Raw genomic sequence first — 23,877 nt, 5'->3', positions numbered from 1 at the left:
CTGCAAGATCCCTCTTTCAGGTTGGGGAACACACTGCAACTCTTTGGTGTGTGTCACCACTTACTCTGATGTATGTTACTCAACTCTTAAATGATGCAGATAAATACTATACTCACATGTGGAATCCTACAGTTCTTCGGGTTAAGGGGGATCGACTCACCAGGCTTAAGATTGCTTGGAATGCAGAATCTGTCACACATTATTTTTTCCAAAGGAAAAAAAAAATACCCCTTCTAATGGGAAGCTGCTTCATTTTTTAAAAAATGGCATCACATGTGAAATAAAATCAACACCAGATAGGAGAACATAAGCCTCTCTTTTAATTCTAGAGAAAAATCAGGATAAATTAGACTTTGATCAAACAAGACACAGGGAACCCGGAAAAGCAACTTCCAGTAAACTTGGAGAAAGTAGTACTGATATGAGACTATACAAATATTCCGTAATGTATAGTATATTCCATGTGAATTTATTTCACACCCAGTTATCTTTCCTCTTTAGGGCACCCCCCTCCCCACAAAAACTGGAGAAAATAGGAGCTGAAAGAAGTCTGAACAAGTTGGTTATGGCATTCAACATTTCTGCAGCTAGAACGTGACTTCCAAGGGTAAATTTTGCTTCCCTCTATTTGCATACTGGCTTCTTATTGCAGGGAACTACTTCACATCATGATCAAGTCCCCCAAAGTATTTGTCTCTGAACAAGGTATGGTCTCCTCCATTGGGCACCATTGCAGATAGCAGGGGCTGAAGACACCATCTAGCACAAATCTACCCTTTACCTAGTCCCATATTCTGACATCCTTTTTCTGGAAATGCTAAAACAGAAGGGAAAAAGGGTTTTGGATCCACACCACCCCTTATAAATTGTAACCAATGCCTATGTCACATAGTCTCGGGGGGGGGGGATTATATCTGTAGGTTTACAATCTGAGGTAGACATGATAGACAGGGGAAAGTAAAGAGAGGAATGGGTAAGGGAAATTAAAAACAAGGTACCAAGGAAAGGGGGAAATCAGAAAAAGAGAAAAGGTAAATTTTAAGCAGTTTAAAATCTTGTATAGAGGTGAAGCAATAATGTGAGTATCAAAGGGGACAGGATTCTTCTAGAAAGAAGGTGCCAGCAACAGGAAAAGGAGAGGCATGGAAATGAACTGGAAGAATATACCTTGGAAGAAGATGACTAGAAACAGTGGAATCAAGAGAGCAGGAAGGAATGCCGAGACAGAGGACACCAGCGAGAACATTTAAAAGTTAGACCAATGAGCTTACGGTGAGTATGGAAAAAATAAGACAGTTCACAAAAGGGCAATTGGTAAATCAATCTCATTGTAAACATTTATGCTTAAGAACACAGTTATCTCTTATCTTAAGCAGAAGCTGTTGTTGCCCTTTCCTGTGAAAAATCTGGAGCCACTCAACTGATTCACACCCAGTTACCACCACACAAAAGCCCACGGCATGTAGACAATGTTTCCATGCTTAGCTCCACCTTCTGGCTGGGGCTGATGGGGGTTCTGCTCCAAAAGATCTAGAGGGCACCAGGGTGGAAAAAGTGGCTTCCGTTTTATAAAGGCTGGGCACCTACTTCAGAATCAGATGCCCAAGGCCCCTCTGTGACATCAACCAAGTCATAGCAGTTTATCCGATGGCAACCAGAGGGATGGGATCTACATACCTAGTCACTGTGACATATCTCATCAAGATGGAGACAAAAGACATCACAGCTAGAGAGGCTGGATGATGCTCGTGGTCCATTATACTGATACTAGCTAAGCAAGGACGTAATTCAACTAGTTGGACTCGGGGGCGGCTAAAATCCTATGTGCAATATCTATCTTGATCCAGGGTAAAATCTTCACTTCAACTGTATTACAATTTCCACAGACTAATCTAAAATGTGCTTTTTCAATTTGTACACTTTTCTTGACGGACGGCTATCTTGAAACCCTGATAAGGCAAAGGAGGGATATAAACCCTGGCTTCTATTGCTGCAAGAAGCATTTTCTAATGGTTATACCCCCTCAAAGACATAGAAGAAGAAAAATGCTGAACTTCTTTAAAGAATAAATGCAAAAGTGTTTTTGTTTTTTAAACCTTAGGCTTATTTTTACTCATGACAATATTTGTTAAAAATATTACATCTGCCTTTGAGAAGAGAGAGTATCATATTTTTATAATGTGGAAAAATAAACTCTACAGACATCCCAAATTGGCACACAGGTGCTTTAAAATAACATCCTCTCACAGGATAATTCCAAAGGGGTGCTTTGCTCCCACCCTGTTTACCCAATTATTCTTTAAACACACTGGACTGCATGAATGGGTATAAGACGAGAATACCTAAAAACAGTAAAATGTTTATTTTCTTAGAAAAAAAAGAGGGATTCAAACTGATTGTGGTCACAACTTCCATCTGTGGTCAGCAAAGCCAATACTGCAAGCTTATTCCTCGATTGAAATACTTAGTTAAAGAAACTTTTTAAAAAATACAGATTTCTGCTCCTGCATCACCATATCCAGTATTTGTGTGACAACATGCTTTTAAATTGGTAACTTCTTCCTAGCAGAGAAATGAGGACGGTCATGGCAAAGCATCCCACCTCCAAAGCTCTAAATTGTCCATATTAATAAGAACTCTGCAACCCGGGGGGAGGGGGGGTTGACAAACAGAGTGAACTTGAAGGTTCAGCTGCTCAGTTATGGTAGGTGTTGTATAATACTACTTCAGCCAATAGAAAATAGGCCAACAGCCCAAGTGTCACTTAAGATTTTATGCTGAAATATTTGCTGTGTTCCTGGACACAGATAAGTGAAAAATCTGCCACATGTTTCAGCCAGCATCAGCCAAGGCAGTTCCACACAAGCTGTTCTTCGTTCCTTTCGTAACGTTCATTGTATGGTCATTAAGAAACACTGCAACTGAATGGAGCATACAATGTGGAAATGATCTTTTGTTATGTAGTGCTGTTCACTTGAGAAGACTTCCAAAAAGGATCTTGACCGTAATCTATTTACACAGTAGTATTCCCGTTTTGATCAGCAGAAATGGCACTATGTGATATCCTCCTCTTCTGAACAGTAATCACGACCCTTCAAAGGGAAAAACAGAGAGAGAGAGAGAGAGAGAAGTATATACACATTTAACACAGGAAAAACAGAACTAGCTACGTTGATTCCAGCTCTTTGGCAGCTAGCTACATTGAATCCTTCTGTGTTTGGTCCTATAATGTTTTCAGTAGGAAACCTCTTCGTCATATGTGGTTAGGGCAGAGTGTTACCCTAGGCATTACTGGATGTCACAAGGGAGCAATAATAAAATAGCAAATGTACTGCCCTCCTATTGTTCTGTGAACATCAAACAGGACCACCAAGACCACTTAGTGACAACTCAAGCTTGAACCCAGAATGAAACACATCTAGATAATGGGTGTCATCCAAGAATGCCCAGAGTTGCACATGAATCACTAGTTCAACTCCTGAAGGGGTGTGTGTTTGCAACCAGCTAAGATTTGCACAATCCTGGGGGTCCAGAAGAGCCTTCCTTAGAAATGTAATAATTACTACTTCCCTGAGCCACTTCCTCTAGGAAGTAGGAAGAGGCAACAGGCAGGTCCCATGGATGGCAGAACCTACGAGAGGAGGAGAAACCTGCTTCCCATCTTCTCCAGCAACCCTGGCACCAGGGGACTTTTGCGCCTCTGGCAGTTATTATTCCTCGGTTTGGAATTTAGCTGAAGCACTTGCTCTATTTTTTAAGCATCTTGTCAAGCTTTCTGATCACTTTGCGTAGGCAGCAGCAGCAGCACTTGAAAAAAGGGAGAGGCGAGAACAAGAACATACACACTGGTTAAGAAATGAGGGATACAGCCCACGTCTTCCTGAAGTGTGACAAGTAGTTCTTCAGCATAGTCAATCTCTGAAAGCGACTACCATGGAAAGAGGAGAAAGGGGATCATGGCTAAAAGTATTAATCAAATTAAGAAGCCAGTATCATGTCACATTTGAAAACAGCTCCTTTGAATATAGCACGCAAGCTTCATACTGATCAGTTTCACTTTGAAGTTTTCCAAGCTGCAATATGGATTCATTTTTCTTACTTTCACGTCACAACACGGGCAACACTATCACACTTAACCCAAATCACCAGAAAGGGTAAAGAGGGTAACTCAAGAAGATTTATGCATGTGGGTTTATCAATCATGATTTCCAACATCTTGAGGGAAGAGAGTAAAACCTCCCTTTGCATTACATGTTTGAAACGCCAGTAGAGGAGGCTGTAAAAGAGAAGTTGGCTGTGGATGAGGGGGCTTGAAGTGAGAGGAGGCTATGGATGAGAAGGTCTAGCTCAGGGGTGGGGATTTTCTGGTCTGTAGGCCAAATCTGGCCCACCAGCTTCTCCATTTGATCTGCAAGGTCCTTCCACCAAAGCACACCCACCAGCCCCACATCTGGTGTCCTATGAGATGGGATGGATGCCTCATGCCCTGCAGCAAGCAAGACTTTTCACCTTCCCACGCATCAACTGATGCACAGAGAGTTCAATCCTGCTCCCCAGGGGAACTCTGTCATGCACCCAAACCCTGCAGAAACCAGGATGGAACCAAAAGCTTCCAGATGGAGCCAAAGGATTTAATGCAAATCATTTCAGGATAGGAACATTGTAAACCAGTGAAAGACAAGTCATCAACTGTAGTTTAGCTCTGGCCTAGTCCATGAAAGTGATGCCCACATTAAGTCAGTTACATAAGACTGAATTGCAAATGAGATTTGAGCTGGGCAACTGCAAGCAAGTCATGATGTTTTTCCTAAATAATCCTAAGGAGGGCTTTCTTTCAGCTGGAACCCAGTTCTGGCAGCTCCCAGGTGGGCACCATTGAGAACGAGGGAGGTGTTCATGGTGAGTTCTGGCACCTCTTTGTCTATAAAAATAGCACTGATCCTAAGTAGCATATGAATAATACAAAGGAATGACATACGTTTCAGGCAGTATCAGACAAGCACTTTTTAGAGTACTATTTGCGCATCTTCCCCATCTATATCTTACAAAATATTTTGTGAGCACATGCATCAGAAGTGTCTTCTAATTTCCCATTCCATTACAACAAACAAAGTCCAACTTTCAATAAAGTTATTTTCCTGCTTGCTGTCCCCCGCTCTAATAATTGCTCACTTCGTCATGAATGACATGGAGCAGCCAGTGTGGCGATGTGGCCGGAGTGCTGGACTGTGACAAGAGACACCCAAGTTCAAAGCCCTACTCATCCATGAAGCTCCTGGGATGACCTTGGGCGAGTCAGTATCCCTCAGCCTAAACTGCTTCGCAGGGTTGCTGGGAAGAACCTGGTAAGCTACTCTGAGGCCAAACAGTCCACATTCTCCTACCCATTCTGAAAATACACATGCATTTTTAAAATTTACCCAAAGAAGAAAGCATGCAGATAATTTCTAATACAAAAATTTCCAATTCTGTAGTCCTTAAAAATGGGATTGGCAAATTTCAAGCAGTAAAAATTCAGACAGGAAAGTTGTTGAGCTATTTTCAAGGTAAATTGCCAAAAACGACACTGCCGACATGGGTTGCCATACATCCGGATTTTCCCGGACATTTTAGCAATTTTCACCCAGACACTGCTTCCGACTGCAATATTCTGGATATGTCCAGGAAATTCCGGATGTATGGCAACCCTATTAACTGTTCCTAATTCTAAATACTGTATTTTGCAAGTTCAGAAAAATTCCCTCTCACAGAAAGAAACTATGCATGCACTTTGTTGCACAATTGTGGCATATTTTCTCCTCAACAGAAGAAGCACAGACCCCAGGATCAATTTGAATTGAAAAACAGCAGGCTCCTCCCAGTTCCAACAGTTTTAAAAAGTACAATCAGTCTCATGTTCTTATTGGGATACTGTGTGTCCTCCCCCCCCCCCCCAATATCCGTTTATTAGTTGCTTTCTTGTTTTAAAACAAGAGGCTGGCATCGCAGGATCTCAGAATTCCTCTAAACTAAATGTATCTTCCCCAGTGTGGGGTTGGGGAGAGCAGTCTGTGTCGAAGACAGCACAGCCTCTCCTCTTGCTCCAGCATTTAACTAGGCGACGCTGCTTCTCTAGCTGGCATACAAAGCAAGCAAGCAAAGGAAGAGGTTGGGTGGGCCGCTGCTGCTGCTGTGGTGAAAGAAACTGTGCCAAACAGCTTCTCCTTTAGCTGTCACTAAGAAAGCTGGCAAGGCACAGAGGCCCTTTTCATGAATAGCACCCCAAAGCAATAAAGAAACGGCTCACTGCTACAGGAACTCCCATTTTTCAAAAACTGCCTTCGCAGAAAGGATGGAACAAAAAGGCTTGCGCGTTTGCATGCACACATGTACATGGCATTTACTTTTTGCAAATAAATGAATGGATGCGTCCACAGCACTCCCATTTTAATCAATAACTTTTGTAGCGTAAGAGAGCCTGCCCTGGCAGTAAAAACCACGTATCATAGAACCACTTGTATACTGTGCAAAAAAGCTCCATTGTACACCCCAATAACACACCCCATTCATGATTTCACAAATAAAGTGGTTTACTGTGGCACTGCCATGAAATGGCTTATGGTGTCAGATGTGTGTGTATGTAGGAAAAATTAATTTATTAAGTACATTATGAATGGCAATCCAGCCTACAAGACGTACACACACACCTCCCGTAATAGATGTCCTTGTTTTGATCCTCAATTTTAAAGTGATGTCTCACTACCCTTTGGAAAGAGCTAAATTCAGTGCACTTTCATTGTCTCTCCTGGATTTCACTGCAGCCAAGTCTGAAAGGAAGCCCTCTGCATTTAAGCTGGGGCCTTCTGCTTCCTCCCAGAAGGCTGGCAGAGTCTGGCTGTTGCCAGGGCTGAGCCACAGCAGGGCAGCACTAATGGCAACTGCTCTTTTCTTTCCTCCAGACTTAGAGCCACCAGCTCCAAGGCAGCTGCCACAAAGGAAATGGGGAGTCTGAGATGGGACTGTGCTGGTCAGACTTTTGTTCATCAAAGGGCTGCTCCCTTGCATTGGCATGAAAATAAAAATATTCAAATGCTGGATTCACAGAGCTCATGAGTACAGACATGTCCAGCTGGTCGTCAGTATGACAACTACCAGAAACAGGTTCAATGTCTGAATCAATTCCTGTATTTTGTTGTGAAACTCTGGAGAGAGGGGAAACATTTTTCATCCTGCCAAAATAAAGTATTGGTGACTGTAAAAAATATAGAGAGCTGAAGTTTAACAAGTGCACGGCATACCAGATATTGCCACAACCTACCATTTTACTTAGCGCCAAACTTGGCAAGAGAGCAGCCGAGAGGGTGGCGTGAGATGCACAGCACAACTTGGGCAAGAAGGAGAGGAGAGCTGTACTCTTCTTCCAGTCACAATATCTCCTTGCTCTGCTGCCCCCAATTTGCTCCTGTGCAAGTTCTCTGACCTCCTACCTACCTATTAGAACTATGTGACTGTGGTGCAGGCAGGGAACTCATACAGGGGCACAGCAATGACTCTGGGGGAAAGCACTGGTGAAGTAAAGGTCTCACTTTCCCCCAATGCTCAAGATCACCCACGCTCAACTTTCAAACTCCAGTACTCCGTGCTTTACAAAAAATCTCTACAATCCAAACTGAATCATGCTGCTATCACATCTAGTAGTCACACTCTTAGAGATTAGCAACTGTGGAGCCAAATGGGCCCCAAATCTTTCCCATCATGTCGTCAGTGTTGTTAGGGCACCCTCTCCCCCCATACATTACAAAAAATCACTTTATCCAGTTATGTGGGGAACTCAATTACGCAAGCAAGCAATTCAGAAAGCAGCTCTGTCAGCCCTATGCTTGGCAGTTCCTAAGCACTGTGAAAAGGACCATGACAAGTAGGTGGGACAAGCTACTTGCCAATCATCTGATGGCTGGAGGTGATTGACAGGTGGGCTGTCCCATCTACCTTTCAAATTTGGCAAGTAGGGGTAGGAACCAATAAGGATTTGGTCCACTGGGTCAAAACAGTAACGCAGCCTTAAACCAAGCATTACCCCTTCAGAATTTAGAATTTGTCTGTAAGTTGGTATTGCTCCATTTCCACTGTTCAACTTAAATCTTTTCTGAAAGGTTCTTTTATAGAAGTGGCCCAAGACATTTTGGTGCCAGAGGCAGAAAATCCACATGGCACACCCAAAGTTTAATGTGAGACACAGCCCATCCTGGGGATTTCCTATGCTAGCCTCGTTGAAATGAACAAGCGCTAAGCTCCAATGAATTTCAACAGGGCTTGCATGGAAAACTTCCCTGTGGGCTGTACCCTATTTTGTTAAGCCTCTCTCCAATCTTGCCACCTTGAGTGACAGCAAAAATCTGACCTCGTGGTCAGGGCTGCCTCGGTTGTCCAATATCAAAGAAATTCAGGCGCTGCCTCAATTCAGCAACATTGCTTCTGAGGCTAATTAATTTGTTTGAGAGAACTGTCGCCTGTAGTGAATCTCCTCAGAATCATCAGTATTTGATTTTCACTGTTTTGTTGCAACTCATACTCATGGCTTCTGAAGATAACATTCATGTCTTGATTTCTAAGGTCAAGCTAATTACTTGTCCTACTGACCCAATCCCCTCTAATTGACGCCTGGGACTCATTCTTCAGGCCTAATTGATTCTATCATAAATTCTCCATTCTCTGCTGCGAAGCTTCCCTTGTGATTTTGGCTACGCTTTGGTGAGTCCTATTTAAAATAAATCTTTAAGCTTATTAAACTTTCCCTAAATATCTACCTCCTCCATTAGCTTGGCTTCTCATTTGTGCAGCCCTGTTGCTTATTCTGGACTATATATTAACAGCAGGATTACACTTGCATGTGAAGCCCAGGACTCCAACAACTGTAGCAGGATATTGGGTCCAACTTCCAGTGTCCCACAAAGAGGAGGAGGAGGAGGCGGAGGAGAGGGAAATGGGAGTGCAAGTGGCATCTGGCAATAGCCAATGGTGGCACAGGAAAGGCTGATTGTTTGAGAAGCTAAATTGGGAGTTGATAATTTCAACCAAGACCTTTGACAGGAGTCAGAGAGAGAGAGAATGATCCTCTTAACTCTTCTTGATATCTGAGTGATCTTTGATACTATCTTCCATGGTATCCTTTTGGAATGGCTGGCCGAGTTGGCTGCAGTGCTTTGTGGTGTTTCCAGTCCTACCTGCAAATTATCATCTGCTAATCACTGGCTTTAAATATAGGAATGGGTATCCCAGGCTTACTTTGGGGAGGAAATGTGTGCACAACCACCAAAAAGGTTATATGCAGCCAAGAGAGAACAAAAGATTCCTTTTCTAATAAGGAAACAGAGAGCACTTATATTTACTTTGTCAACGAACATGTCACATATTTTGTCACAGAAATATTGTTATTCCATACAGGTACACTGTGGGACACGGGTGGCGCTGTGGGTTAAACCACAGAGGACTTGCCGATCAGAAAGTCGGCGGTTCGAATCCCCACGACGGGGTGAGCTCCCGTTGCTCGGTCCCTCCTGCCAACCTAGCAGTTCGAAAGCACGTCAAAGTGCAAGTACCGTATTTATTTTTCGCCCTATAGGACGCACTTTTCCCCTTGCAAAAATGAAGGGGAAATGTGTGTGCGTCCTATGGGGTGAATGCAGGCTTTCGCTGAAGGCTGGAGAGCGAGAGGGGTCGGTGTGCACCGACCTCTCTCACTCTCCAGGCTTCAGGATGATATCCACAAGCCAGGGGACCCCGCGGGAGTTCCCGCAGGACTCCCTAGGCTTGTGGATAGCAGCCTGCTGCCCGAAGCCTGGGGCGCGCTGAGCAGCCTGTTCTGGGGGCTGGGGTCGGGGGAAGCTCCCCCGCCCCAGCCCCACGCCTGGGTGGGAAATATATTTTTTTTCTTTATTTCCCCCCAAAAAACTATGTGCGCCCTATGGGTTGGTGCGCCCTATGGGGCGAAAAATGCGGTAGATAAATAGGTACCGCTCTGGCGGGAAGGTAAAAGGCGTTTCCGTGTGCTGCTCTCATTCGCCACATGACCCGGAAGCTGTACGCAGGCTCCCTTGGCCAATAAAGCGAGATGAGTGCCGCAACCCCAGAGTCGGTCACGACTGAACGTAATGGTCAGGGGTCCCTTTACCTTTACACTTACACTGTGGAGAGTTATGGGCAAAAATCCCCTCTGCCACATAACCATATCACCTATCACCAGTTTCAAAGCACACTTTTTTTCTTATTTGTTTGGTAGAGGGCAACTTCAATTTGCAAGGGCAAATTTTAGTTGGCAAGGTTGAAAGTTAAGGGCACGCTTCCTCTCCCCCCCATGTGGTTATGGTGTGCTTTAGTCTGTTTTCTGCAGTGGACTGACCTGATTCAGCCACTGCCAGCAAGGCCAATGGTAGGAATTAGGTATGTCCTCCTTGTATCTGAGCAGCTCAGCCAATGGCAGCTGGAGACACTACTGCTTACTCCACATTTCTGTGACAGTAAAATAGCCAATCATTGCCTGGAGCTTTATTACCATGACAAAATACTTAAATGTACTGTAATCAACTTTGCACCACTGCAGAGATATGAATGGAAAAAAAAACAAGTGTTCTCAGATGTTTTATTTAGCTACTGTGATTATTTTCAGTACAGGCACCTGAAATATCAGCTGTCTGAATGATCTGAAACGCCCACTGAAATCTGTGACTAGATATCAAAGGTGAACATAAAAGTAGAGTCCTTCATGAATTATTGGTGCAAAAAATACTTATCCATTAGGAGTTTTTTCTCAAATACTGGTTGTTATTCAAGAACCAAAGCAGAAAAACAGCCAGTTTTAATGCACTGCATTAAAAGGCTTTCCAAACCAAGGTAGACAGACATTGGGTTGGTTTAAATGTAATTCTAACCAAACCGTAGTTAAGCATTATGAGAATGAGCCTAATCTTCCCCCAGGTTTGCACCCGTCCTGCTCTTCCTGCCGTGTGTCATGAGGTGGTGTGTGGAAGCTCCTGCTTCTCTTTTACATGAGCTCTGTGTCATCTGAACCCAGACAAACTGTGGTCAATCTTAACTAAGGTTAATGGGAACAAGCCAACTTCTAATCATGGTTTATGATGTTACCATATTTTTCGCCCTATGGGACGCATTTTCCCCCCTCCAAAAATGAAGGGGAAATGTGTGTGCGTCCTATGGGGCAAATGCAGGCTTCAGGAAGCTATCCGCTAGCCGTGGGAGATGCAGCTCTCCCACGGCTAGCGGAGACCTTGCCGGCACCCAGAAGCTTTGGGTGTGCTGAGCTCAGCACGCCCCAAGCTTTGGGCTTCGCGCAGCGCTCCGCTAGCCGTGGGAGAGCCGCGCAAAGTCGCGCGGCTCTCCCACGGCTAGCAGATAGCAGCCTGTTCTGGGGGCTGGAGTCGGGGGAAGCTCGGGCTTCCCCCACCCCAGCCCCGCACCTGGGGGGAAAATATAATTTTTTTCTTTATTCCCCCCCCAAAAAATGAGATGCGTCTTATGGGGCAAAAAACATGGTAGCTTGTTTTCACTAACTATCATTAAGATCAACCACAATTCAGGGTTGAGATGACACACTAAACTGTAGTTAACCTAAAATGGAAGATGAAGCTTCTGATCCCATGCCAAGCGAGGAGAAGGGAGTGGGCAGGCCTGGAAGGAGCCCCTGGTTAGTAGGCTGGGCTCATTCTCTAGATCGGTACAGTCACTGAGATGAAACACTTGGATGAAAGGGTACGTACACAATACTCTTTCTTTCATAATGCTTAATTTAGCCCCTCTGAGAACCACTCTCTTGCATTTTTTGATATCACAGAATGACTTATTTGACATTATTACTGTGCTCCACTAAAGGGTAGAAGTGATTTTGTTATTTGGGATAATAACAATACTTCTCACCTAGGATGAACATGGGATGTGCTCAGAACATTTTTTTTAAATCACAATGTGATTTTTTAAAACTATGGACAAGGAGAATCAAGAGTGACTGAGAAGCCTCCTTACGCAAATATGCCATGTCAAGTCAGATGATATTCCCTTAACTACTATCTAGGTCAGAGCTGATTGCTGCCCTGAGCAACTAGGACAGGGGTCAGCAAACTTTTTCAGCAGGGGGCCGGTCCACTGTCCCTCAGACCTTGTGGGGGGCCGGACTATATTTTGGAGGGGGGGATGAATGAATTCCTATGCTCCACAAATAACCCAAAGATGCATTTTCAATAAAAGGACACATTCTACTCATGTAAAAGCATGTTAATTCCCGAACTGTCCATGGGCCAGATCTAGAAGGCGATTGGGCCGGATCCGGCCCCCGGGCCTTAGTTTGCCTACCCATGAACTTGGATAACTGATCTGACTGGTGATAAACTGGCCAGTGTCCTGACCTGGCATCTGCCTCTGCATCTGATACCAAGAGGCATCCAATGCAGGGACATCAAAGGCTGCTCTGACTAGAAGAGAATGCTCCCTTCCTCCATAGTAAATCCTTCCCCCTTGAGCTGCTTCACTGCTAAATACTCACCTTAGCCCTTGTCTGTTCCCACGTACAAGGTGGTAACATGCATGAGCTTTCACATCCCATTCAAAATAATGGCCATCCAACAAAAGGTTGGTTTAGTATTCACAAGTTTGTTGTCACTTTCACAATAAATCTTTGAAGACTGACATCATGACAACCTGAATGGATGTAACTGCAATTATTTAGAATGGAAACATCATCAACATGAGAAACCACCCTAGATTAAGCCCCCTAATAGATTCTTGTGTCTAGGTTACATTCCACAATTGCCATGCAGAAACATATTCTAAGTTATGCTTACCTTTTCAATTTTCTCATCCAGCATTCTGAAGAATTCTTGTTGGCTTTCAGAGATGTGCATGCTGAAACACACAAAAAGAACAGATTCATTTCGCTTTTTGTTTGTATTCAGTCAGCAATTGAGAGCACTCCTTTTTAAATAAAAATTTTGATTCTCCTGCTGCTTAAGGAATTGAACACAAGTGCTGTTCTTTGTGCTTTGTTTTTGCTGCTGCCTTTGGTCTGATAACTTGTGCTCTAATTGCTGAATGACTGCTGTTTGCATTTCTGTCTGTGAGTCACCTTGAGCAACTCCTTTGGTGGAGGGGGAAAGCAGGGGGTAGGATTCAAGTACCGCAGATTCCAGCGTATTAGGTGACTGGGCGTATAAGGTGACCCCCAACTTTTGCTGTTCAATTTTAGAGTTTTAGAGTTATAGAGTTTGAGCGCCGCCAGGGGCAGAGCGGGTGTTTGGCGGGCAGACGCCACACTCGGAAGGACTTTCCACGTCCCCTTCTGTGGGGAGGGAGGAGGAGTGACAGCAGAAGGGGCACCTCTGCTCACAGGCTCCCTCTCCTCCTTCCCAACGCGTATACCCAACATATAAGACGACCCCGACTTTTGGGGTGATTTTCCAGCGATAAAAAGTCGTCTTGTATGCTGGAACATATGGTAAGATTTCCTTGAAGTAGACCCACTGAAATTAATGAACACAACTATGTTAAGTCTATTCATTTCAGTGGGTATTACTCTACTTACCGTAGTTAAACACCACTGAGGATATCAATTTTCAAAATGAAATATTTGAGAGGCCCAGTGAGATCAATAAATGGACCCAATCTGCTGTACACAGACACTGTGTACAGCACTGTGTCACTCTTAAGGCTGCCACATTCAAACTAGAGAGGAAAGCACTGGCCCCAATCCACTGCCATTTCCGTTCCGCTGGGATCCTGCTTTTGGGTTTCCCGTTGGTATCTGGCTGACCAATGTGAGAAATAAGGCATTAGGTTGAATCCTTAGTCTATTTCCTGGTAGAGGATGAATTGGTGCATTACCCTCTTCCTCTAGCAGGTGCAGTATCTCAGGGTACCCTCATAAAGGGGTCTGGGTGTAAGATTCTGTCCAGAAGTCAAGAGGGGAGCGGAAGGACCATAGAACTTCCAATGGTGGCCTTGGGGGCTGTTTCAGTTGACCTGCATCCTGGGGTGGCCTGGAACCCAGGCATGATCCTATCTAAACGTCAGCCTTCCTTCAGGCAGGAGGCTGGATACACACCCAGGGGCATAAGCCAAAGCCGACTCTCATCTGTAATCAATAAAGTTGTGGCCATTTTCAATTCCAGAACCTTGTTGTGTCAATTTTTTACCTGTTACCACCTCGGCCCTTCCTGTCCCAGGGCACACTGTGTGTGGGCCTCTGTCAGAAGTCAGCCAGCAATAAAATCACATGGAATAAGTGAATTTTACTCTTTATTAGAAGAAACTGGATTTGCTCATTCTGGCCTAGTGAGCACCACAACTTTTCTTTGGTAAGTCTTGCCCAGTGCTGGATTTATGTATAAGCTAAACAAGCTATAGTTTAGGGCCCCACTCTCTTGGGGGTCCCCAAAAAATTTAAAAGAAGAAAAAACCTGGATGTAAATTTCCAAAATATAAGATAAAAAACAAATAAAATAAAACCTACATACAGCAACAGTGTTTTGTGTTGTGTAGCCTCCTATGATGTAAGTAATGGGCCCTGCCTGCTAGCTTGCTCCCTAAATTATCACATACAAAGGGCCCCATTACCTTCAGAAGCTTAGTGCCTCATCAAACCTAAATCCGGCCCTGGTCTTGCCCCTCCTTCCCACAGCTGCCTAAGACTCCTCTTATCCTCTCCCAAGCAATCTGAGACTATGACAGCGTGCCTACCTTTACTCCTCCCGCTTCATGCCTCTCCTGTCGCAGCAGGAAGGGGAGACACCCTTGCTTCTTCACCAGCCTGGCTCATCTCTGCCTCTGGGCCTCCCTCATCCCACTCTCCTGCTTCCACTTCTGCCTTTGGACTTGCCTATGAGAGCATCAGATGCCCACTGCCGATTTGCTCCAGCTGAGAAGATTAAAGGCAAACCCACCCTGAGGCACAGGCAGGATGCAAATATACACTGTAAAATGGCACTCTCTCCTGTTGTATATCCTGAACTGTGCCACCCCTCTCACTCACACTCACCAACATATTCTAGATGGAAACAAGGACTTCTGTGTTCTTTAAAGCAGCTGCATTCTCGCATTACTGCCTGTGATGTCCCCATCCATTCATACACATTGCTGAAGGCAGGCTGTATGTTGTATTTATTTACCTTAAGGTTAACTGTCCTGCGTGGATTTGAAAGCAAACATGGTGTCTGTCCTTTCAGTTAAAAGTACATTAGAAAAACAGGAATCCTGTAATTCTTCAAAATCAACAGTGCCAGCTGCAGCATGCGAAATGGCAGGCTGCACTCTACACCGGGCAATTTTGCCTTCACTTGCCTTTATTTACTGGCATGCATGCAGCACCTAAAATGCCCTGGACACAAACAAAATTTCAGAGGTTTTTACTCTGAGAGCTGCTGGAGGGAAGCTGAGAATGGCACCCCCCAGAAACTTGCACAAACAAAATTCTTAAAAGGCACCACCCCTCCCAAGAACAGGGAAAACGTGATTCACTAAAGATGGGTACCAGGAAAACAGCATCCTGGATCCAACCAAATGCCTAGTTTAGCATCTGAGCCTATGGGAAGCTTGCATGCAGTACCCAGATTTTGAGTCCCCAAAACTGGCATACAGGGGCATAATGACGGACAGTGGAGGTAAGGTCAGTTATGTCAATAAGGCTACCCGTGGCTTCTAGCCAACTGTCTCTGTTGCACAAGGGTCATTAAAGCACACACCGAGAGCTGCAGCCTGGCAGATCTGAGTACGACGTAAAAGAGCCCTGCATATATCACTGCCTTGGATGAGAGGGAGCAAATTCAGAAGACAGATCACTACTGAGGACTTGAATTACAGGGGAGACAGACGGTGCCTGGCCTCCTTATTTATTTTTGCAAAGGCTACTGAAGGCATGGTGTGGATAAACTTTGGTTGAGCTGGGGGGCGGGAGCTCTTTGATTCCATTGAGCCCTCTCACCAAATAATGTGAGCATTACAAGCACCAACGTTGAAAGCGAGGGTTTTGCAGGGCTGCCCATAGAACCAATCAGTCATGATTTATAGCTTTCCCCTGAAAGGTCTTTCTGTAAAGTTCAGATGTAGCACAGTCACTCTTTAACACTAAACTCACTGAAAATCTCTTGTACACATTGACATTTCCCAGGCCAGGTTCTCTCTCTCTCCCCACCCCCCAAAATCACTTCTCTCCAGGCAGAAGGTCAGATAATTTTCTTCCATTAACCTCGCAGAACCATGAGGCCCAGGTCAGCGGGACCATGTTTCACAGCAGTGTGCAGGATTGGAAAAATACTATTATTAGTTGCCAGCAAAGTGCTGTCAGTGCATTTGTGTGGTACAGGACAGAAACCGACAGACCCTGCCCCAAGGGAGAATAAAAGCTGAACACACAGAGTAAGGTCAGATGCTCTCACAAAGCCAGAGGACACGGGGTAGGGGGCTGCTCAGGGGATGAGCTGGGAGCATTTTGTGCACGTTCAGTAGAAGAGGTGGCCCAGTTATGAAATTCACAGAAAGATTTAGGTTGAGGGTGTAGGAAAACGTTAAATGGCACAGGGTCAATTTACGGGATCACACTCCCCCCCCCCCAACCATCATTTAGACATAATATCACCATCCCTCTAAATTTTTCATTTATTAAACAAGCACACATTTGTGTTACCAGGACTGGCATATGCCGCAACTTTATAAGTTTATTTTATTAAGGAGGGGGCTTTATCCCCTTATTACTTTTTTTGGCACTTCTGCAAATCTTGGATTCACTTTTGGAAGTGAATCAGGTTAACAAGCTCATTTGACAGTGTATACTCTGCTTAAAGGTAAAAGTAAAGGTACCCCTGCCCGTACGGGCCAGTCTTGACAGACTCTGGGGTTGTGCGCCCATCTCACTTAAGAGGCCAGGGGCCAGCGCTGTCCGGAGACACTTCCGGGTCACGTGGCCAGCGTGACATCGCTGCTCTGGCGAGCCAGAGCCGCACACGGAAACGCCGTTTACCTTCCCGCTGGTAAGCGGTCCCTATTTATCTACTTGCACCCGGAGGTGCTTTCGAACTGCTAGGTTGGCAGGCGCTGGGACCGAGCAGCGGGAGCGCACCCCGCCGCAGGGATTCGAACCGCCGACCTTTCGATCGGCAAGTCCTAGGCACTGAGGCTTTAACCCACAGCGCCACTCTGCTTACGTTGTAACAAACCAAAGGCAGACCCCTGCTTCAATGAGATAAAAGGGGCAGTAAGGGAAAGGGTGGGGGACAAAACAGTAACATCGGTTGAATGTGAGTAACTGAAGTTGTATATTCTTAGGCTCTCTCTTCCAAAATCCAACCACTTACCTACTCAAGGAGGGAAAATGGTTAGTATGAATGAATGAGATTATTCATGCCTTGAACCAGGAAGCTCTCTCCGTGGTAACAGCCACACTTTCATCATTTTCTGCAGTTAGCCTCTGTCCAAGACGGATCGATGCAGAAAAATTCAGCAGTACTTTCAACTAGTCCTCATGCAGCTTACCCCTTTTAAAAAGTAAGCCCTTTTTAGCAAAGAGCAGAATGCCAGGGTGAGCAAACCCCAGCCATGAAGCCACATACACCCCAACTTCTCCCTCTCAGGATCAAGTTATGTGCAGCGACATAGTTCTGCTCTGTCATTTATAAAAAGTGACAAGGAAATGTCAGGGCAGCTGATGACCTGCTTGACATGCAGAGCATGACAGACACAGCCTGTTTACTCTACAATGCCATCCAAAATAACAATAGTAGATCATTTGAAATCCAAGCCTTGCTTCTGTAACTCTCTAGGTGCCAACACAGTTAAGTTTTGTTTGTTCACAAAACAAAGGTTTTATTTTTAGAATGATTACGGGGATGGCACTTGTAATTACTAACAAGGGATGTATGTTTGAAAAAGTTAAATGATTCGCTTGTAATACTAAATATCCCACAAGCACTGCTACTGCAGCCCATTATGTAAGGAATTTCATTTTTACAACAATCTGAATAGGTGGACTGTGAAAACAGCAATGTTGCCATGTATCTGCGCTAGCATTCCCCAACCCAGCACCCCACAAATGCTTTGGACGTCCATACCCATCAGCGCCAGGCAGCATAATTCGAACCATCTGGCAGGCACCAGGTTGAGGAAGGCTCACCTGGACCTGCCAGCCTGCCCTTCTGCCAGGAGACTCTGTTCCATCCGCCCTCCCCTGGTTTCAGTTTTTATTTTCTATCTGACACTCAAAATGCTATAGCTATAGAACATGCTCAGTCCTCATCTGGCTGGGGATCTTTTTGGTAGTGGGGTTGGTGGAAGGGGTGTTTCATTAGGGTGTTGTTGTTTATTTTAAGTATTCGTTTACTTCTGCTAACCTCAGGTTTCCTTCAAGCATACAAATATCTCCCTCTTGTTTCTCGCTGGCTCTGCTTTGGCTCCATTTCTTTTGGCATTCTCCCCACTGCCATTACTCTGCTCAGAAGAAAAAACCTTCTCCTCCATGCAAGTTGGCAGAAAGCAAAAGGTAGGTAGCATAAGTGAGAAAGTACACAGACAAAGAAGCACAGTTGGGATGAGATGCTCAAGGTGTGTCACGCTTCCCATCCTAGTTCTGCTCACCAAAAGCCAGAAGATCCGTTTGCTTATTCCAGCAACCCAACTTGATTTCTCACGGCACCCGAAGAGAACTCGGTGTTCAAGTATGAAACCACTGCAAAGAGCTTCAGGTACAAGTCACAGGAGTTCAGCAACAAAGCTGTTTTTAATTGGCAGTTACAGATAGGTAGCCGTGTTGGTCTGCCATAGTCAAAACAAAAAAAATTCCTTCCAGTAGCACCTTAAAGACCAACTAAGTTAGTTCTTGGTATGAGCTTTCGTGTGCATGCACGAAAAGGTATCTGAAGAAGTGTGCATGCACACGAAAGCTCATACCAAGAACTAACTTAGTTGGTCTTTAAGGTGCTACTGGAAGGAATTTTTTTTGTTTTAATTGGCAGTGTTTATATCTGAAAGCGGAAAAGCAAGACTACCCAAATTCTCATGGGCATTCCCTTGTCTTTGTGCAGATACCATGCTGCCTACTGCTAGGTACAGAGGCTGGCTGTGGCAGCCCCTAGGGAGACATCCAACTTTCCTCTAGATGTACCAACACAGATTTTCAACCTCTGTACAAGATATTCTGATTCTGGGGCCTGAAACTATATTTTAAGCCAGATTTCAGGACCCAATGCTACAGCTCAGATTTAGATATTGTGTGGCTTGAACTAACCACAGTTCAAAATCCAAACTACAGCCTGAGCCATTGACAAACCAGAACTGAGAGCTGATTCTCTGCTTTGTTTCCCATCTGCTCAGCACTCCAGTGCAGTAGCTAGTTCGCACAATCCAAGGTCTTCAAGTCTGCTTAAACAAAGGCTACCAGCTTGGATTTGCTGTTTTCTCCCCTCTCTCAAAATACAGTGTCCTGCTTTTTAATTTTTTAAAAGTAGTTAAAATGGCAACACCTTGATCACAGTACAAAGCTGGAGTAGTCAATGTGGTTCCCTCCAGAAGTTGATGGGCTCCAACTCCCATCCACCCCAGTAAGCAAGGCTGATGGAAATTGAATTCCAAAGAACATCTATCTGGAGGGCACCATGTTAGCTTTCCCAGATATAATAATAATAATAATAAATAATATAAAGTAACAAGCCAACTATTTAAAATATTAAGCAGCCAATCCAGAATGAAATAAAATAGGAAGACAATGTTTCAGCATGTCAAATAGATGGAATCAGATAAGCTCTTCTGGGGAGGGAAAAGGAAAGTGGGGACAGAAATATCTCCCTTGGGTAAAACGTTTAATAGAAATTTCACTTTAATTCATCAGTGGAACCCCCCCCCCCCCCAATGTAAGACTTACTTTGCTCTAGGTTGGTGTACTAATCCTGGAAGCTCTTTGTTAGGCTTAAGCCTTACATGTGAAGTGGCACTTTTTTCCTGAAAGAGAGAAAGAAGAGAGACAGACCAACCTGTTAGGGTTAAAAATAAGCAACAGTTATTTGCCATCAGATTGCAACTGAATGATAAAAGAGGCCACATATAATAAACACAGCGGTGCAAAAAATACAGGAGGAGAGGCCAAATGTTACAACGCTGAGCTATGAGAAACCAGCTCATAGATTAGATTAGATTAGATTAGATAAATTTATTGTCATTGTCCGTATATACACAGTATACACAGCAACGAAAATCAAACACCCAAGACCGGATTCACATACACATTTGCACGTATCTCCAACACTCTCATCCTATTCAGACATAATCTATTAAAACATACATAATCCAGAATATAACACAACCTATTAGAAGCATAGCATAACCTAAAACCTATCTCATTCCTCACTACTCACTGCTTGCTATTTCTTACAACTGGCCCTGAGATCATTGTTTAGTGCAATCAGATCAACATCCTGTTCAAAAATATTGTTTGAACAACCTGTTCTATGTGTTACGTTAAGCTTGTTCTCTCTCCTCCACAGGGCCTAAAAGTGTTATATCCCCCGGTCTTGCAACAGATGCCAGTCTCATTTTCTTACATGATCACATATGGACACACAGGGAATATATTCTAGAACTCACAAGGCGGGTGGGTGGATAATGGAAGCAGAGAGAAAACACGAGAGAGAGAGAGAGAGAGAGAGAGAGAGAGAGAGAGAGATATGGGTGGGGGAGGGACTCAGAGCTATGAAAAGTTTGGGATGTTGCAATGGAAAAGCAACTTTAGGCATAAAATCAGCCTATAGAGTCTATGGAGCGAATTTGGAGGATGAGCCAAGGAGCTGATGAGAAAAAGCAACAAGTTGGCTGGGCTAGTGAGAAAACAGGCCATTTCTTAGAACACAGAGAAGATAGGATTCACTAGGATACAGTCATATACTCGTTTTGGGTTACCCTGAAAAGCCAAATACCACAGTGAAAACACTCCAAATGAGGTAATCAAACCCTCAGGATTTTCTCTAGGAAACAGGAACCTCAGTGTATTTCCGGTGCAGTTTATTATTCGCTCACTGTCTTTTACAGCCTTAGGAGCATCTCAATGACCTTCCATGGAAGCAGTGGCAAAAAGGCCAAACCCCATAACAGGGGTGGGGAACCTTTGGCTCTCCACAGGTTTCTGAACTACAACTCCCCTTAGTCCCAAGCAAGCCCAGCCATTGGCCAGGGGGATGGGATTTGTGGTTCAGCAACATCCAGAGGGCCCCAGGCTTCCCACCCCTGCTCTAGAATGAAGCTGGGACCCTCCTCAGACGGACCCAGGTCTCACTGAGGCAACAGATCTGCTTCTCAGTTTTAACTCTGCAGCTGGCAATGTGGGTGCTTGAATGATGGCATGCTTCTTCATGAAAACGAATACAGGGGTACCTCAGGTTAAGTACTTAATTCGTTCCAGGGGTCCGTTCTTAACCTGAAACTGTTCTTAACCTGAAGCACCACTTTAGCTAATGGGGCCTCCTGCTGCCGCCACGCTGCCGGAGCACGATTTCTGTTCTCACCCTGAAACAAAGTTCTTAACCTGAGGTAATATTTCTGGGTTAGCGGAGTCTGTAACCTGAAGCATATGTAACCTGAAGCATATGCAACCCGAGGTATCACTGTACCCCAACACAGAAAAACAGCAGCATCCGGGAGAAACCGGAAAGCTTCTTTCTGATATTTTATTTTCTAAAGTGCTAGGAACTGTTTTTGCATGGATGGACATTCAGCTTTTGCCAGCCCTTATCTGCAGCCTGCTTGCTAAAGTCCCGACATAGATTTGCCACCTCAACGATAACTAGGCCATCCTCTCATCTGTTCAGACCACTTAAGAGCTTAGTGCTTTTCACTTAAAAAGAAGAAGAGATTTTGAATTTGTGAATTTAGAAGCTCATTGCAGCTAATGGATGATTTTGCAACAACAGCTATCACTATAAGATTCTTGCTGGTGCCTGACACCTTCTAGGGATGCAAAATTACAGGCTGAAAATAAGAGACTAAGATTCAGATAAGCAATATTCTATGGCCTGGCTTTTGCTGAAAGCTATCAGTCTTGCCAGACCTTTCCACCCATTCTTTGGTAGTACAATATAGAGCCTCAGAATAAAGAGCACAGCCCATCTGCTGAGTTCTCTCGATCCCATGGGACAACTTTTAATCTTGCCTTGTCATAGCTATTTCAAGATATATTATTTGCCTGCATGCATGGAAAACAGACTGCTGTCAGACTGAAGGGAGGGAGGAGAAGGGAGGGGAGCAGAGAGTGCTACTGAGATCAGAACTAGGGGGAAGAAGCTACATGGGGAATGGGGAAAGCCAGAGGAACAAAGTCAGCATCCAGACACATGTAGGCATATGGTACTATTGTTACAGACGGATCATGTGTTTTTTAAAAAACTTACTATAACAATGATTTGAAATTAACTTCCCACCGTTCTTAAGCTGGCTTACAAACGCTAGAAAAAAATACATGGTTAGGGCTGGACTATAAATGGTTTTCAACATTGTGATATATCACCAGCTAAACATTGTGATATACTGATATATCACAATATCTAAAATAAGGGTGGAGCTATGCAGAGGCATTGGCTGGCTTCATGTTTTTCCCCACAATATGATTTTTGCGTGCGCACACACACACACATCAGGATTCGTGAGATATTGCCAGGTAAAAAATTATGAAAATGATTATCACAATATGGACTTCAAACCAATTTTGGATAATATATTGATATATCACCCAGCCCTATAAGGGTAATAGAAAAATTGATGTAAATTGCATTTGATTGTAAAGGTAAAGGTAAAGGTACCCCTGCCCGTACGGGCCAGTCTTGACAGACTCTGGGGTTGTGCGCCCATCTCACTTAAGAGGCCAGGGGCCAGCGCTGTCCGGAGACACTTCCGGGTCACGTGGCCAGCGTGACAAAGCTGCATCTGGCGAGCCAGCGCAGCACACGGAAACGCCGTTTACCTTCCCGCTGGTAAGCGGTCCCTATTTATCTACTTGCACCCGGAGGTGCTTTCGAACTGCTAGGTTGGCAGGCGCTGGGACCGAGCAGCGGGAGCGCACCCCGCCGCAGGGATTCGAACCGCCGACCTTTCGATCGGCAAGCCCTAGGCGCTGAGGCTTTTACCCACAGCGCCACCCGCGTCCCCCCGCATTTGATTGTATGGTTACACAATTGAGAGTCAGCATGAGAGTCAGCATGCTACTTTCTGGGTCGTGAATCTCCTTTGCTGGCTGTAACAGCAAGTAACTGGAGCCACAGTTAAGAGCCAACTGTGGTTTCCGTTTAAGACAGGATTTGAAACCATGGTTTACTCCTTGTTTCAGATCCTGGGTTACAGAATTAACACCACTGCAGATGGAACAAGTAACCATGATTAGACCCAGCAAGGAGGGGGAATTTACATGCAAGAAGAGATGCTCATGATTCTATAATGGAAACACTGCACCAAGGAATTTGGGATGGCTTACAAGGCACTCTCTCATTTTATCTTCACAACAACCCTGTGGGGTTAAACCGAAAGAGGTCAATGAGTTGCTCGAAGCTCCCCCTATGTTTTAATCCAGATCTCCCTTGCAAACGGCCAGAATGAACGAAGAGGAGCCAAGAGGGCGCAGTCTTCTCTCCTGGGACGCACACATTCCCGCTAAGCCATGGTTCTGCCCAGTGTGTCTATCAGGGCAGTACAAGGCAGTTCCTATGTTTCTGATGTTCCTATCTAGAGGCTTGCCGTGGGCAGACTGAAAGAAAACACATTAGTAGCTAAGTGCATCTAAATTTATCTAGTAACTTAAATTTGTTGTCTAGTAGGGAAACAGCCAACCTTCTCATTTATTTGCCATCTGTTGCTCAGCAAGATTAATAGGCA

At 44.6% G+C, this 23,877-nt stretch overlaps 1 protein-coding gene across 1 annotated transcript in view; it reads right to left on the bottom strand.

Annotated features, from left to right (window-relative positions):
* Positions 1-2,339: 2,339 nt before the first annotated feature.
* The window catches only part of LOC307218866 (uncharacterized protein C1orf21), a 152,463-nt gene continuing 130,925 nt past the window's right edge, over positions 2,340-23,877 (bottom strand). Inside the window, exons 4-6 of the mRNA XM_079981810.1 lie at positions 19,889-19,965; positions 12,831-12,891; positions 2,340-3,092 (exon numbers count right to left, since the gene is read on the bottom strand). Of these exons, the coding sequence (XP_079837936.1) occupies positions 3,054-3,092; positions 12,831-12,891; positions 19,889-19,965 (177 nt within the window). The 3' untranslated portion in view covers positions 2,340-3,053. The remainder of the gene's footprint in view (positions 3,093-12,830; positions 12,892-19,888; positions 19,966-23,877) is intronic.

Source organism: Podarcis cretensis (genome assembly GCF_951804945.1).
Source record: "Podarcis cretensis genome assembly, chromosome: 6".
Taxonomy (NCBI): domain Eukaryota; kingdom Metazoa; phylum Chordata; class Lepidosauria; order Squamata; family Lacertidae; genus Podarcis; species Podarcis cretensis.
This window is presented reverse-complemented; position numbering and strand designations above follow the sequence as displayed.